Source organism: Oncorhynchus mykiss, chromosome 16, assembly GCF_057628025.1.
Source record: "Oncorhynchus mykiss isolate SJ-2025 chromosome 16, ASM5762802v1, whole genome shotgun sequence".
NCBI lineage: Eukaryota > Metazoa > Chordata > Actinopteri > Salmoniformes > Salmonidae > Oncorhynchus > Oncorhynchus mykiss.
The window spans coordinates 58320670-58337950 of NC_143037.1; the positions used below are offsets into that span (position 1 = coordinate 58320670).

At 41.3% G+C, this 17281-nt stretch overlaps 1 protein-coding gene across 1 annotated transcript; it reads left to right on the forward strand.

Moving 5' to 3' along the window:
* Window positions 1–1882: 1882 nt before the first annotated feature.
* Window positions 1883–17228, forward strand: LOC110492335 (cation channel sperm-associated auxiliary subunit delta). Its single transcript, XM_090203498.1, has 22 exons — window positions 1883–2061; window positions 2266–2341; window positions 2441–2517; window positions 2626–2695; window positions 2877–2991; window positions 3142–3209; window positions 3326–3445; window positions 3619–3693; window positions 3777–3933; window positions 4084–4170; window positions 4338–4420; window positions 6610–6786; window positions 8947–9060; window positions 13692–13781; window positions 14079–14137; window positions 14276–14354; window positions 14509–14561; window positions 14681–14755; window positions 15305–15439; window positions 15677–15866; window positions 16204–16358; window positions 16605–17228. Exons 1-22 carry the CDS (start codon window positions 1976–1978, stop codon window positions 16759–16761), a joined length of 2298 nt encoding a protein of 765 aa, XP_090059624.1. The 5' UTR covers window positions 1883–1975; the 3' UTR covers window positions 16762–17228.
* The last annotated feature ends 53 nt before the right edge of the window (window positions 17229–17281 follow it).

Genomic DNA, 17281 nt, shown 5'->3' on the forward strand with positions numbered 1-17281 from the left:
TCTTCACCTGCGCGATTGTCTGAGACCAGCCACCCGGACAGCTGATGAAACTGAGGAGTATTTTTGTCTGTAATAAAGCCCTTTTGTGGGGAAAAAAAATATTCTGGTTGGCAGGGCCTGGCTCTACACTGGGTGGCCCTGGCTCCTAAGTGGGTGGGCGTATGCCCTCCCAGGCCCACCCATGGCTGCGCCCCTGCCTAGTCATGTGAAATCCATAGATTAGGGCCCAATAAATGTATTTCAATTGACTGATTTCCTTATATGAACATGAAATTGTTTCATGTTGCGTTAATATTTTTTTTAAACTAAGTTTGAGATGTGGTATCCACGCGGCTCGTTGCCTCTCAGATCAAAGGTGGGTCCATCTGCATCTACTTTCCCATTGTTCCTCAACTGTAGTGTATGATATACGATTTTGTAGCTCTGAGTCTCTACTTTTATCCAATGTAAAAAACACAATTTTGCCTCCGAGTGGCACAGCAGTCTAAGGCACTGTATCACAGTGCTAGCTGTGTTACTACAGATCCTGGTTCGATTCCAGGCTGTGCCGCAGCCGGCGGTGACCGGGAGACCCATAAGGCGGCGCACAATTGCCCAGCGTTGTCGGGGTTAGGGGAGGGTTTGGCCAGCCGGGATGTCCTCGTTCCATCGTGCTCTAGCGACTCCTGTGGAGGGCCAGCCGCATGCACGCTGACACGGTTGCCAAGGTGTACAGTGTTTCCTCCAACACATTGGTGCGGCTGGCTTCCGGGTTGCGAGCATTGTGTCAAGAAGCAGTGCGGCTTGGCGGGGTCATGTTTCGGAGGACGCACGACTCTCAACCTTCACCTCTCCTGAGTCCGTATGGGAGTTGCAGAGATTAGTAACTACCAAATGGATATCACGAAATAAAAAAAAAAAGAAATTATTTTGCTACATAAGATCGATATGAGCTGCCGGTAGGTCACAATGTTCAGTTTTTTCACACAACGCCACAGATGTCTCATGTTTTGAGGGAGCATACAGTTGGCATGCTGACTGTAGGAGCTGTTGCCAGATAATGTAATCTAATGTTAATTTCTCTACCATAAGCCGCCTCCAACGTCATTTTAGAGAATTTGGCAGTACGTCCAACCGGTCTCACAACCGCAGACCACGTGTAACCACGCCAGCCCAGGACCTCCACATCCGTCTTCTTCACCTGCGCGATTGTCTGAGACCAGCCACCCGGACAGCTGATGAAACTGAGGAGTATTTTTGTCTGTAATAAAGCCCTTTTGTGGGGAAAAAAAATATTCTGGTTGGCAGGGCCTGGCTCTACACTGGGTGGCCCTGGCTCCTAAGTGGGTGGGCGTATGCTCTCCCAGGCCCACCCATGGCTGCGCCCCTGCCTAGTCATGTGAAATCCATAGATTAGGGCCCAATAAATGTATTTCAATTGACTGATTTCCTTATATGAACATGAAATTGTTTCATGTTGCGTTAATATTTTTGTTAAGTATACTTTACAACTACTTAGCATGTCAGCTAACCCTTCCCCTAACCCTTTTAGCTAACCCTTCCCCTAACCGTAACCATAACACTTTAACCTAACTCCTAACCTAAACCCTAGCCTATTAGCTAACGTTAGCTGCCTAGCCAACATTAGCTGCTTAGCCAGACGTTAGCTGCTTACGTTAGCTACAACAAATTGAAATTTGTAACAAAATACGTTAGGCAAATTTGTAAAATATTGTGTGAATGCCATTTATAACATATTGTACTAATTACAATTCGGGACATATCATTCAAATTTTTATTCGGAAAATGAACAAAATTGTGACTGATTTACGTACACAATAATACGAAATGCTCTGAGACCAGGTTGCAGCATCGCCTCTCTCTCTCTCTCCCACGAGGCAGTTAACGATTGATCGTTATCCGTATAGAGCATTCTCAGTCACTCAAAACAGCAATACTTGGCAATATAACATACATTAAAAACTACTATTCAACAATGTGGCGGACGAATGCCCAAACCATTTTTATAATAATAATAATAATAATGTCCTTTTTGCCATTTTGTGCCAATGAAGAAGCCAGGTAACGTTAACCCCCCAACAGTTAACATAGCTAGCTAGCCAGCCAAGTTCAAGCCTCGTCTCTAGGCTAAGCTAATGTTTATCTGTAAATATATTTTAGCAAAATATGACCTGTCTTTATTATTGATAGCCAAAATTAAAATTGATCTCTCTCGTTTTGCACTACATAGGCTCTTGTTGTACCTTATAATTTTGTAATTCAAAGTCCAGGTTTTCCATGGTCTTCCACACCCAAACAAGATGTCGAAAGGCAGGATCAATCGATTCAAGCGCCATCTGCGGTGAATTTTGATGTTTCTATGCACAGGGAATGTCTTCCGTTGTTTACCCCCTAGCTAGCTAGCCAACATAAAGTTAACCACCTCAATGTTTCTCATCAGACATTCTTATATTCTGCGAAGAAACGACCAGTTCTGGTTCGAAGTCACTGCGACAATCGCCTGGCCTTGTACATGGGGTGAAACATTTTGCTATTACTAGGATAGCTTGCAACTTTTTCCAACCTTGTTTAGCACAGTGGTTTTCTTGAAAATGTTCCCGCCTCATTTATCATTTCTAATAACAGGAAGTGGATCCTCATTACCAGGGCATTATTTGAGGAATCAGCCACTCCACTCGAATATAAAGGGGCTGGTGTGAGTCTCTGTACAAATCCCCCTCAACCCACCGATGTGTAATTTATCTCTATAATTTGTTATAGTCATGAATATATAACAAGATTGTGCTACTACTTTTCGATACACTATCTTTAGCTATTACTGATGTCTTGCCTTATTAATGTTTATTGAAATTCATAACAACTTCTCATATTTGTAGAAGCTTCAGGGGTCGGTGAGTTCAGCAGCTTTTGTGTTGGACAACCTTGCAATTGTGATCGACGGAAAGTTGTACTTATTCTCTCTAACTAAAGGGACATGGACTCCTGCTCAAGGTTTGGAGCATATAACCATGTCCATGCACCTCAAATATCAAGTTTTAATTGAAAATAATGTGCAATGGTTTCCTAATGTCATCTTATAATTTACTTTCTGCTCATTAAAACCATTGTTCTGCAGTGATCATCACAGATCTCTTGTTTCAGGAGTGAAATCCATGGTGTCTACTGTATCTGCACTACAGTGCTGCTTCAGCAAAGACAAGGCCTGCATGGTAAACTCCACAGCTAAATATTTTCTCTCATCAAACATGTGTGTCACTGTAGTATGTTCAACAGTTGTTTTAGACTGCTGTGTGATGTGTTGTGTCTTGGGTTTTTTTGTCAACAGGATGTGAGCTCTTGTGTTCTGCTGTACAATCTGGGGAGTGCTCTTGACGACCAACAGGTCTACATGTCCTCAAATGGAGGCAATTCCTTTTTTAACCTCCCTATGGCCCCCAAGGCAACGGTGAGCTTGGATACTCTGTCAGTCAGTGTCATCTCAAAGTTATTTTACATTTATTTGAAGTTAACCGTAGAAATCAAACTTATGCAAAATCATTGAGGTTCATAGTCCTCAGGTCTAAGCATAAAAAGTCAGCAGCACCCCAAAAGCCAACTCTCATCACTCTCATTTCACAGGAATTTATCATAGGGGTATTCAACATGCCCACTGTGTCAAGCATCGTGGCTATGTTAGCAGACAACCAAAGAAAGGTGAGAGATTGACCACAGCCCTTTCTGAAGTCACCAAATAATCACAGACATGATCAATGTACCAGCTGTAAAATGTGTGGTAGTTTTCTTTCCGGCACATTTCCGGAAATCGTTCGGTACAGACAGACAATCACCCCATGCGAGACCCGCTGTCCAGCATCCATGTGATCCAGCCAGCAGGCATGAGAGGCCACCTCATCATCTGGTCTCCACACATGCTGCTCTACTCACCCAACCATGGTATTACAAAATCACCATCTAAGGGTCCCCTTGCATGATGCTGGATTCTTCTTGTGATATTAGTCCATTTAAAGAAAACCAGTTAGTGACCAAAGAATATTATTTAGTTTCACTGTTCTGACATGTCTTAATGCCTATTTTGGTTTTCAGGCATTGTGATTGTGCCAGTGTACATTATGGGAGAAGAGAATGCCACCCTCCCGCCTCCTAAAGTCACCATTTTACAGGTGGCAACAGGTAATATCTTCTTGACATCTATGTGTGTGAGAGTGTGTGCTCACTTCTTCATGTGTCATAAATTAGACTAAAACAATGTCACGACTAAATCACTCAGATGTGTGTGTGTTGTAAATTATACTAAACCAATATGGTACCACTGAATCCTCCCTCTTGTGTATGGTTAGACGACAACGGTGCGATGGCTGTTCTCACCAGCGACGGGGTACTGTATTATGGCAGGGCTGGACTGGAGGCAACTACAGTAAGGGTAAGTATTCAGGATGTATATACTTACCGTACATACAGTATGTGATTAACATGTACTGTTCATATTAAAGGTGCTACATATAGAATGTCTCACCCATGTGGAAGCTAGATGAATTGCAACAACTAGACTGCATTCCAAACAACTCCCCCGCATCCCATTTCCCTGTAACATGGCTATTTTACTTTAATTTTCATCCACATTGAAAATATATTTCACAGCAATTTTGATGGCACAATGTTTCCTTACCCTATTCGGTTGTCAAATATAAAGTCTGCATTTTAGAATGCGATTTTGTATTGGCCCAAAATAATTGTATTGTGTGAAAAAAATTATGAAACACTATAATTCCACTATTACTGCAGATATGTTATGGACTCCTCCCGAGTGGCACAGTGGTCTAAGGCACTGTATCGCAGTGCTAGCTGTGCCACTAGAGATTCTGGGTTTGAGTCCAGGCTCAGTTGCAGCTGGCCGCGACCGGGAGACCCATGGGGTGGTGCACAATTGGCCCAGCGTCGTCCGGGTTAGGGCAGGGTTTGGCCAGCAGGGATGTCCTTGTCCCATTGCACACTAGCGACTCCTGTGGTGGGCTGGGCGCAGTGCACGGTCGCCAGGTGCACAGTGTTTCCTCTGAGACATTGGTGCGGCTGGCTTCCGGGTTAAGTGGGCATTGTGTCAAGAAGCAGTGCAGCATGTTTGGGTTGTGTTTCGGAGGACGCATGGCTCTCGACCTTCGCCTCTCCCGAGTCTGTACGGGAGTTGCAGCGATGAGACCAGACTTTAACTACCACTTGGATACCACGAAATTGGGGAGAAAACGGGGTAAAAAAAAAATTTGATAAAATTAATTGATATGTTATGGACATTACAATTCTAAAATTCTACATGTAGCTTTTTTAAGATTAGTAGAGAATGGAAATGTGACACAATGGGTCAGCAGTGCAGCCCCTCTGGAGCAATTATAGCAGGTTAAGTGCCTTGCTCAAGGGCACAACAACTGCCGATGGTATCTAGGTGATCCCAGCAACCCTCCGGTTTCTTGCTCACTCCACACCAGATTTTACAGAGCTGGGATTCAAACGGGCATTTCCCCGGTTGCTGGGCCGCTTGGCTACCTACCACCCCCACAGGCTACCTGCCACCCTCACAATGTTGTGCAACTGCTTTCATTTAGTGCAACTCAATTGCAACTGCTTCAAGTTCTGAAATCCCTTTAGTGGTAGTGAGATCTTCTGAGTCCTGACCAGTGTTGTCATACATACTGTATACACTGTAGGCCTGTATATTACACATGTATTATAGGGTGTCCAATCCAAAGCACATATTTTGATCAATGGGTAAAATAATGCTAAATATGCTAATTGTGTAGATACCCCTCTAAGAAAACCAATGCTCCAAACCTATGTCTCTATCATTATAAGTTCAAAAGTTATTGCAGTTTTTAGCCTTGTAGGATGGCCAGAAGTATAGTGATTAAATCAATGGAGGCCAGAGAAAAAAAGTGGCTAAAAATCAGGAAAATACCATTGCGTCAGCTAGACTGGATGCTGTGCTAGAATTACAGCTAACTGACAGGCTCACAGTTGAACTCGTCGTCTTTCTTCTCAAATCCGGAGGACATAAAACAATATAGAGGTAAGATATATATAGATTTTGAGACATGACGTGTAGTATTGTCATAAATACAAGCAATACACGCTTTTCATATTAATGCAAAATGTCTGTTATTTTTTTAAATAAATCATATCTTTGTGAAATGTCAACAGAGCACTGAGTGTACCGCAAGATCTTTATTTTTAAAGCCTTTTACATTTAATTCAGCTTGTTTTATGCTAATTTTGCTTTTTGCGACCCACGGGAACAACTTTGCAGACGTGTATTAGGTTACGAAATCTGACTTTTTGGATATAATGTTAATGATATGTTAGAGAAAGACCCCGCTTAACGAGTCAGAACATGAAGAATCATATTTGTCTTTGTAAAAATGTATTTTATAACATAAGGAAGTGACATTTCATGACCAAAGTGCATTTTCTCCCACACTGGGCAGCGTGGGTGAACTCCTTATGTATTATTGTACAAAGTGATATCTATGGTCCTGACTGGATAGATAAGTCCACTGTCAGTAACAGAGAGCTGTCCTGTATTTTAATCTGTTGTACTATCCTGTGTCTGCCTGCCTGTTTCAGTTTGCATCTGTCATTGACCTGTCCAAGGACAACCTGATGCTGTTCAGTGACTATGGGGACCTGATGATGATCCAAGCCCGTGAGGACCTGCTGCTTATAGGGGTGGACTTTGACCATAAGGTTATCATTGTCCAGCAGGAGCTAACACGTACCACACCACCCGTTCAGTCCTGCCCAGTGAGTGAAGATAAACTACATGACAAATGACGCATCACATTCTCTATGTAGAGAGACAAAACAAATGTAAAATCTGCAAATTACACCCTATTCCCCAACATACAGTACCAGAGATCTTTCTTCCGTAGATACCCCTGGGCGGGCTGCCTAAGCCTTTTTTGGGGGGGAGTCCTAAGTCCAAACTGGGAAAAATGAATTGAAATACATTTTTGGGATGGAAAAACGACTTAAACCAAATATAAAGTATGTAGAAAAGATAATGGACCTATATATTTTTTAAATAATATGATCTTTGAGAACTAATAATCACCACGATAAAAGCTAAACAGTCAGGGGAATTGAGAATTCCAAAAACAATTCATTTAACAGTAAAGATTTTGTTATTAAGTTTGAGCAACAGAACACAGCATTAGCCATGTCAAAATGCATAGAATCCCTGGATATTAGCTTTAAAACTGCAAAATGTTGTCTTTGCTCCATGGCAAAATGTGTACAATTGCAGGAAATTAACTTTAAAACTCAGATCCATGGAGAAAAGCTAAAATGGTTATAAACCCCCCCCACCCCACCAAAATGGGGATCTCAAAAATGTTATCCAAAATTCGGCAGCAGCTACCGTGCCCATTGCCACGCCCTCTGCCACCCCTCCGATCCAGAAAAAAAAAAAACTATTTTAATCAGATCAGCAAACTATTTTAATCAGATTTAAGATACTTTACAAAAACTAGATTACTTCTTAGATTACTTTTCAATTAAGAAAGGATGTTTGAGATAAAAACATTTTTTATTATAATAAATTATGACAGCCTTAGCCATAGCAAAGTGCATAGAATTACAGGAAATTAGGTAAAAAGTATATATATTTCGCTCAGCTCCATGGCATAGTGTGTAGCATCATAGGAAATTTGTTTTAAAATTGCAAGGTGTCACTATAGAGCCGGGTTCGATCCCGGGCTGTGTCGCAGCCGGATTCCAAAAACAATTCATTTAACAGTAAAGATTTTGTTATTAAGTTTGAGCAACAGAACACAGCATTAGCCATGTCAAAATGCATAGAATCCCTGGATATTAGCTTTAAAACTGCAAAATGTTGTCTTTGCTCCATGGCAAAATGTGTACAATTGCAGGAAATTAACTTTAAAACTCAGATCCATGGAGAAAAGCTAAAATGGTTATAAACCCCCCCCACCCCACCAAAATGGGGATCTCAAAAATGTTATCCAAAATTCGGCAGCAGCTACCGTGCCCATTGCCACGCCCTCTGCCACCCCTCCGATCCAGAAAAAAAAAAAACTATTTTAATCAGATCAGCAAACTATTTTAATCAGATTTAAGATACTTTACAAAAACTAGATTACTTCTTAGATTACTTTTCAATTAAGAAAGGATGTTTGAGATAAAAACATTTTTTATTATAATAAATTATGACAGCCTTAGCCATAGCAAAGTGTATAGAATTACAGGAAATTAGGTAAAAAGTGTATATATTTCGCTCAGCTCCATGGCATAGTGTGTAGCATCATAGGAAATTTGTTTTAAAATTGCAAGGTGTCACTATAGAGCCGGGTTCGATCCCGGGCTGTGTCGCAGCCGGCGCAACCGGGAGACCCATGAGGCGGCACACAATTGGCCCAGCGTCGTCCGGGGGAGGGTTTGGCTGGCTGGGATGTTCTTGTCCCATTGTGCTCTAGCGACTCGTTATGGTTATGGTGGCCTGGTGCATGCACGCTGACTTCGGTCGCCAGCTGTACGGTGTTTCCTCTGACACATTGGTGTGGCTGGTTTCCGGGTTAAGCGAGCAGTGTGTCAGGAAGCAATGAATATTAAGGCTATACGCACTACATGTTACACACATAGGCTCTTGTTTCGGAGGACGCATGGCTCTCGATCTTTGCCTCTCCCGAGTCCGTACAGGAGTTGCAGCAATGGGACAAGACTGTAACTACCAATTGGATATCACGAAAAAAGGGGTACCAAAAAATATATAGAACATTTCTCAGCTCCATGGATAAACGTGTAGAATTGCAGGAAATTGATGGGCCAACCGCACCCATAGCCACGCCCATCACCTAAACCCCTTTTTAATCCAGAAAAAAAAAATGAGTACATAGAGAATAATGTGTCATTTGAGACGTAGGCATGATTCTCTTCTCACTCCAGGTGGAGCAGTTTCACAGCACGTTTGCAGGGGAGCTCTTCTACATCGACATGGGCAGCACCGTCCACTTGTCTGCTGTCTACATCCCATCACCTCTTTGCAAATTCTTCCCCCTGGTAAGAGGTTCATAAACTTCCGAGACAGCCCCATAGCACCAGGCTGTACTAAATTCTACAGGGACTTCAGGTTACGGGAAAAAAGAAAGTATGGGAACTGTAAAAATATCTGAACATTATGAAGTGGATATGAACACACACGTACTCATTTACATGCTCGCTTACACATACAGACTTATACACACACACACACACCTGATCTCGCTCTCTTCTCTCTATTTTCTCTTCTCTCCCTCTCTATTGTCAAGAACTGTTTTATAATTTAATGTGTTTATTGTTTGTCTATCTTTTTTATGTATTTGTCTACAAGTTTATATATGTTTACAACAAGCAAGGGGAAGATATCAGAATAGGTGCATTGGGGAATTATAATGTATTGTATGGAATACATTTATACTGTAGTGAAGCCGTCTCTAGAGTAATGCAAGGTCTCTTTCATGATCATGTGAAACGTCAATTGCTATGGAAATGCTGGGATGTGTCTCTCAATTATGTTAAAGGTAATTATGATGCAACTATGAGGGTGATACGATATGGATTACAATTATCATCATGAATATTAAGGCTATACGCACTACATGTTACACACATAGACACTCAACCATGAAAATTGGCGGAGTTATTATTTATTTGGACATCACACATTATAGTCTTACTCTTATACAGACATTGTACACACTCAATAAATCACATGCAATATCATACACATCAACCGACTCAGATTTTCTACACACATAATATCTTGTCTCAATTTTCTAACGTGTGGCATTGGCTCACAGGCAAACAGGCAAGGGAATAAAACAAATATTGCTAGAACCTATTTCTTGAATTCTAAATATCAGACATTTGAAAGCTCTAGTTTTGACCGTCATAATACCTCTGATGGCAGTAACTTTACAAGCACTAATTATGGTCAATTTAGACTGAGAATAGTATCTAGTTATGGTAAGGGGTGAAATAAGTATAGCCAGTTATAATTGTAACGATTTAGCAGATTATAAAAAAAGATAAGTCTTTACATGGCTAAAAGAAAAGGAATATAGCATATACTGTTTACAGGAAACTCACTCTACATCCTTAGATGAAGTTGAGTAGCAAAAGGAATGGGGTGGTGAATTTTTTTCTGTCATGGACAAAGGAACTCAAAAGGTGTGATGATATTAATTAACAAAATAGTCAATAATGATGCGCAAGGAAGGTGGATCCTTTTGAATATGAAAGTGGACGAAAAGAGATTTGTCTCTTTAATCTATATGGTACAAATCAGGATGATCCACACTTCTTTGAAAACATAACAATTTATTGAACTTATAGGCAACAAATAAAATAAATAAATAAGCTCTCCACAATTCATTTCAATAGAAAACTTGTAAACATTGACAAGATCCTGCAACCATGGATAGGTAAATACCTGTCTATTTATGGAAAAATTACCCTGATTGACTCCTTAGTCATATCTCAGTTTACTCTATTACTTATGGCGCTGCCTACTCCTGATGATTTGTTTTTCAAATCATTTGATCAATAATATTTAGCTTTATCTGGGACGCTAAACCGGATAAAATAAAACGTCCATTGTTTAAAAATGGCTTTTTTGCGTTTGTTCAGATTGCCATGTCTCATTTTCGATTAATTGAAAATTATACTTTTTTCAAAGTATCTCACTTTTTCAAACAAGCATTACAGAGCTGGCTACAGTTTCAATTTCATCCCCCTGAAAAGATAAAACAAATATTACAACAAATATTATGGCTGAACTCAAATGTGCTGCTTGATAAAATACCTGTATTTATGAGAGATGTTTGGAAAGGGTATTTTGTTCTTAAATGATATTGTAAATTGGAATGGTAGAGTTATGTCCTTCATGGAGTTATCAGAATTGTACGGAAAGGTCTACTCAATCCAAGAGTTACAACCAATTTTTTACAGCATTCCCCCCAAAATGAAGGAGGCAGGTGGCAGCGGGAGGAGGTACGGAACTGGTCTGTCTGCCCAATATAAAGGATCAAAACGGGCAGAGGAATAAAAATAGCATAAATAGGAAAGTATACCCGTTTCATTTATAATAGTTGGGAAGAGATTTTTGATGTACCGATTCCATGGTACAGGGTGTGTGAGTTGATATATAAAACAAGACATTCAATACATTGTGCTTTTCAGCTAAAATTAGTATATTCTTGCCACCAACAAAATGTTGAATATTTGGGGCATAAAATCATCGAAGGTCTGCAAAGTTTGTTGTGAGGATACAGAATCAATAGACCATTTATTTTGGTATTGCCCTCAGGTAGCCTGTTTCTGGTCTCAGGTTCAGGAATGGCTGAAAATGCATAGCATTGATCTAAAAATTGACCCTAAAAATAGTACTGTTAGGAGATCTGGAGAGCCCGGGTCAGTCAATTACTAATATACTAATACTCTTAGTAGAAGTATTTATCTTCAACTCACAATCTCTGGATTCTATTCAATTGGATGGATTGAAATTGTACGTTAAACATCACAGTATAGTTGAAAGATATGTGTTGCGTAGAAACCCGATGTGGTCGTAGCAGAGATAGATGGGATGGGCTGAGGGAAACTGAGGGTTGGGATGTGGAATTGGAGACAAGTGGGAGTGGAGTTGCTGTGCTTGAGATAGAATGATGATCAAAGATAAAAGTATATAAAATAAAGTCAAAGTAAAACATAATAAAAAGTAAGTTTGAATGACACGGAGGGGCAGTGTTTTTACAGCTAATGCCGGATTTGCCTGAGGCTGATGCTGTACAGGTGTTTGTACATGTGCATACAGTGCCTTGCGAAAGTATTCGGCCCCCTTGAACTTTGCGACCTTTTGCCACATTTCAGGCTTCAAGGTTTTGGATCATTGTCTTGTTGGAAGACAAATCTCCGTCCCAGTCTCAGGTCTTTTGCAGACTCCATCAGGTTTTCTTCCAGAATGGTCCTGTATTTGGCTCCATCCATCTTCCCATCAATTTTAACCATCTTCCCTGTCCCTGCTGAAGAAAAGCAGGCCCAAACCATGATGCTGCCACCACCATGTTTGACAGTGGGGATGGTGTGTTCAGCTGTGTTGCTTTTACGCCAAACATAACGTTTTGCATTGTTGCCAAAAAGTTCAATTTTGGTTTCATCTGACCAGAGCACCTTCTTCCACATGTTTGGTGTGTCTCCCAGGTGGCTTGTGGCAAACTTTAAACAACACTTTTTATGGATATCTTTAAGAAATGGCTTTCTTCTTGCCACTCTTCCATAAAGGCCAGATTTGTGCAATATACGACTGATTGTTGTCCTATGGACAGAGTCTCCCACCTCAGCTGTAGATCTCTGCAGTTCATCCAGAGTGATCATGGGCCTCTTGGCTGCATCTCTGATCAGTCTTCTCCTTGTATGAGCTGAAAGTTTAGAGGGACGGCCAGGTCTTGGTAGATTTGCAGTGGTCTGATACTCCTTCCATTTCAATATTATCGCTTGCACAGTGCTCCTTGGGATGTTTAAAGCTTGGGAAATCTTTTTGTATCCAAATCCGGCTTTAAACTTCTTCACAACAGTATCTCGGACCTGCCTGGTGTGTTCCTTGTTCTTCATGATGCTCTCTGCGCTTTTGACGGACCTCTGAGACTATCACAGTGCAGGTGCATTTATACGGAGACTTGATTACACACAGGTGGATTGTATTTATCATCATTAGTCATTTAGGTCAACATTGGATCATTCAGAGATCCTCACTGAACTTCTGGAGAGAGTTTGCTGCACTGAAAGTAAAGGGGCTGAATAATTTTGCATGCCCAATTTTTCAGTTTTTGATTTGTTAAAAAAGTTTGATATATCCAATAAATGTCGTTCCACTTCATGATTGTGTCCCACTTGTTGTTGATTCTTCACAAATAAAGACAGTTTTATATCTTTATGTTTGAAGCCTGAAATGTGGCAAAAGGTCGCAAAGTTCATGGGGGCCGAATACTTTCGCAAGGCACTGTATACACACACTCTCATTTAAATAAACGCATACAAGAACACACGCATACAGTGGGGAGAACAAGTATTTGATACACTGCCAATTTTGCAGGTTTTCCTACTTACAAAGCATGTAGAGGTCTGTAATTTTTATCATAGGTACACTTCAACTGTGAGAGACCGAATCTAAAACAAAAATCCAGAAAATCACATTGTATGATTTTTAAGTAATTAATTTGCATTCTAATAGTGCCAGACATGCACACAAACATATACAGTTGGCATTGCTGTTCTGATTTTAGTTGTCCTTGTTTTAAATTTGTTTTAAATTATTATTATATATTTTTTGCATTGTTGTTTGCTGTTTTCTTCTGTCTTTTTCTTTTTTCTCTTAAGTTCATTCTCTTGATTGTTGGTGCATTGGGGGTTCTTGGGGGTGGGGAATGGAATAAATAAAAATTGGCCTGGACGGAATTGTTTTCTTTTCTTGGGGGGGGGGGGTACATTGTTTTGTTATATTGTTATGTTTTGGATATTTAATTTTTTTAAATAAAAAAATCTAACTTCACCGTGGATTTCCCAGTATTCTGGTCCCAGATCTGTGCTACTGTTGTCATGCAAATACAATGAATGAATCTGAACTGTGTCCTTGTTCTCCTCTTGTGTGTGACCAGGTGACAGTTACAGAGTCTAAGCTTCTGTCCTTAGATGAGAAGTGTGTAGAGGACGGCATTACTACGGAGGGCACCAAGAAATACCGCCTGGTACAACTGAATCACTAGACCAGGGGTGTTACACTCATTTTGCCCTGGGGGCCACATTCTGTCTTCAAAGAGGTCTGGAGGGCCGCACTGAAAATGTGTTATATTTCCTCGCTATCAAAATTGGCAAAAAATTGTCCTCTATCAATCATTTTTGGAATTTCCTATGCTCCCTGACTGTCTAGCTTTCAATTCGGTGCTGGACACAGTTTTATACGGTGCTGGACACAGTATAAAATGTGGCATGGGCGGTGGGGGGGGAGTGTTTCCATTTCTAGCATACTGTATTTTGAATGACAGGACATTGAACTGAAGCAGTTGTTCTTTATGGAGGCAGCAGACGGAACCCTGAAGCCAAGGTAAGAATGCATTCTCAAATGTTCAGTAGATGGCAAATTGGCAAGGAGTTTTAGCTGGTGAGGACAGTGGTCTCTCCAGCAGAGGGTGCTGTTTGTTACTGTTGCTGACGTGTAGTGTTTTCTCTGGGTCAGTTCCAGTCTACGTAAAGGCAGCCTCTCCACAGTGGCAGTAGACCTGATGGGAAGAAACGTGTCCTGCAAAGACTTCAACCCCCTGGTCAGAAACACAGCCCTCTAACAGTCACAACAATGTGTATGAGTTAACATCAAAGGGACATGTTAGTTTGTCCTCACGGTTTACAGAAAAGGCTATGGCCCTCCAGTGTGGCATTACTATTATATTAACATTGTTGTTCTTTTTCCCGTTTTAGAAAGCTCACATTCTCATTGGATGCCCTCCTGGAAAGCATACCCGAGTTCTTAAGTGAGGGATAAATTCTCATGCCGTATTCCCTATTTTCAAAACATTTCTGAAATATTCGACTGTAAGATCTGAGTGTCCAAACTCATTGGTTCTTTATGTCATTATTGTTTTTGCCACAGGGACATAACCACTTGCACTAAAGGCACGTTCACTCAAGAGCAGCTTCAGGACAACTTCTCTTACGTCATCCCCAAGTAGGTTCTGCGGACGGGGCTGTGACACACAGAGCACTGATGGATCTAGATTTTAGACTATCATGGTTCATAGAAATGTTTCATCAACATATGATCTGTTCTATAAAAAGATGCTTGTAATGCCAAAGTAGAGGATTGTACTTTATCATTCGTGGAACATAAAAGGTAGATTCAGCTAAATAACGTTGCCACGAGCAGCAGCGCCGATATTGCGATGAGCAAGATGCAAGACTTTGCTCCCACATGTTCACACACAGTATCTGCACATGTGCATGCGTTCGCGTCACGCTGTTAGAGCGTTGGAGGTAAGGGACCAAAACAGTGGGGGAGTTTAGCATTGCACTTCATCGCTCTTAGTTGTTGCGGAAATTGACCCCCTATGCTGTTTACTTGGGTGCACCTACGTCATATCGCTGAGTCTAACTTTAAGCCTTGCCCCAAGTAAGGTATCACAGAGTTGTAAGAAGGATATTATATATATTTGTGTCATGTCAGTTAAAACGACTAGTATTCCTCTCATTATCCTCTTCCTCCTTCATCTCCTCTGAGAGCTGTGTATGACCCTCAGCACCTGTTCCGGCCTGGCTCTGCCTCCAGTGACCTGCACATCTCCTACAGCATCACAGACTACTTCTGCCCCTTACTGGTCTATCACGACACCCCCTGGATACCCTCCCTGGAGCTGTGAGTGACCCACAAAATACACACACGGGCAACCACTTAACAGCTGTTACTGTAGAACCTTCAGTGTAAGAAACCTGTCGTCTCTGTGAAGTGGAGTTCAGACAGACCCTTGATATAACTACATGACATCACAGAGCAACAATGTCAGTGCCAACCCACCACACAGCCTTTTCTAGAGCAGGTGAACATGGCATGCATAACTACCAGTACCTCCAAACTCGCCCTGACCCTTTGCAGCTGGAACGGTAATGAGTTTGTGGAGCAGGTGAGCGCTGACTTTGTGATGTTCGAAGTGAACGGCATGTATAACTACCAGTACCTCCAGTCGGTCGAGGATGCCAAGTGCGTCTCCCAGCCCCAGAACTGGACCTCTCTGCTGAGCCAGCAGCAATATCAACCTAACCCAAACACTGCCTGGACCAGGAATGTATGTACACATTCTATAACAATTCAATTGAATTCATACTTTATCACCAGTCAATAATGGTTGATAGGAATTTGTTAACACAGCACTGTAGACTAGAGGCTCCTTGCACTGTAACCATAATCATATAGCCTGTATCCTGAGGGAGGAACTTATCTAGCTCTATTTACCACAATGTAATTGAATATTCCTCCAACATATTCATAAACTTATCACATGTCGATACATTATCCTTGTCCTCTCATTAAGATTGCATACATTTATCCCTCTGCTTGATTTGTACCTGGCTACCGAGCATAATTTCTCAGTGGGGTTTATCTTTCTCCTCTTCCTGGTTAAGAATTATAAGAGCTGCAAGGATTCTGATGGTCCGCCCCTCACTGACCCAGAAGCCCAGTATCAGGTCCTCAACATGGGCACAAGAAACAGAGTCTTGTTTCCCAACTACAACGGGATGTACGTGTTCAGAGTCATAGTGGTGGATCCTAGCTACAGGTCAGTGTGGACTAGGAGGGTAAACAACCTCTTTCAGGAGGGCGTTTAGTTACCAGGCTGTATAGCACATCAACTGAAGGTTGAACTCGGTAGTTGAATACTTTCATATAATTTTGGAAAAGACCCATAATACATAGCCAGTATACTATTTGTATGCCATACATATTCTATAGTACACATTAACACTGGATTGTCATTGATCTTGTAATATTTCTGATGATATTGACTGTCTCTGTGTTTCTGCAGCTACTGCATGCTGACCACTACTTTCAGTGTGTATGTGTATGGGGCGTTCCCTCCTCACCCTCTGCCCTCTTGTGTGGCACTGGGCATCTTCCTGGCCATCTTTGTGGTCCTGCTGCTCATCGGCTTTTTCTTAAGCAAGCGGAATTACAAAAAATAGGATGGACACACAAACACACGCACGCACGCACGCACACACACACACACACACACACACACACACACACACACACACACACACACACACACACACACACACAATACATCCCAAAACAGGAAATGCATGGGTTGACAGTGCGATCCTGGTTCTATGAAATCACAAGGTTGAACACCTGTCTCTGTTTAGATGTTTGTTGTCAGGCACCAGGGTCCCACTCAAAAGTCTTGTTGTCATTGTTCATGGATGAACACCTCTGTGTGTTGACACTTAGGGAAAACACACGCATGTCCTCTATGCAGCGTGAAATGAATGTGATGAGCTGTTCAGGATGTTCTCTGCCAGTCACTGATCCCTGTCTTGCCTTTTGTCATGTTTTTAATTGATTTTCTTTATTTTTATGTATTTCTTGTTTTGTTTGATGAAAATGAAACGTTTTGAGAAATAAAGAAAAATGTTTTTAGTAATTATTTCATCATAGTGTAGGTTTTGATTTCAAAGTTTAATCGATGGAAAATCTGTC

Excerpts from the sequence above, each read along its gene's own strand:
- LOC110492335 (XM_090203498.1), top strand. The coding sequence starts at position 1,976 with ATGTGGCGGACGAATGCCCAAACCATTTTTATAATAATAATAATAATA. Across the intron at positions 3,694-3,776 it reads TAGCAGACAACCAAAGAAAG|TTTTCTTTCCGGCACATTTC; the intron begins GTGAGAGATTGA and ends AATGTGTGGTAG. Across the intron at positions 15,867-16,203 it reads ACACTGCCTGGACCAGGAAT|AATTATAAGAGCTGCAAGGA; the intron begins GTATGTACACAT and ends TTCCTGGTTAAG.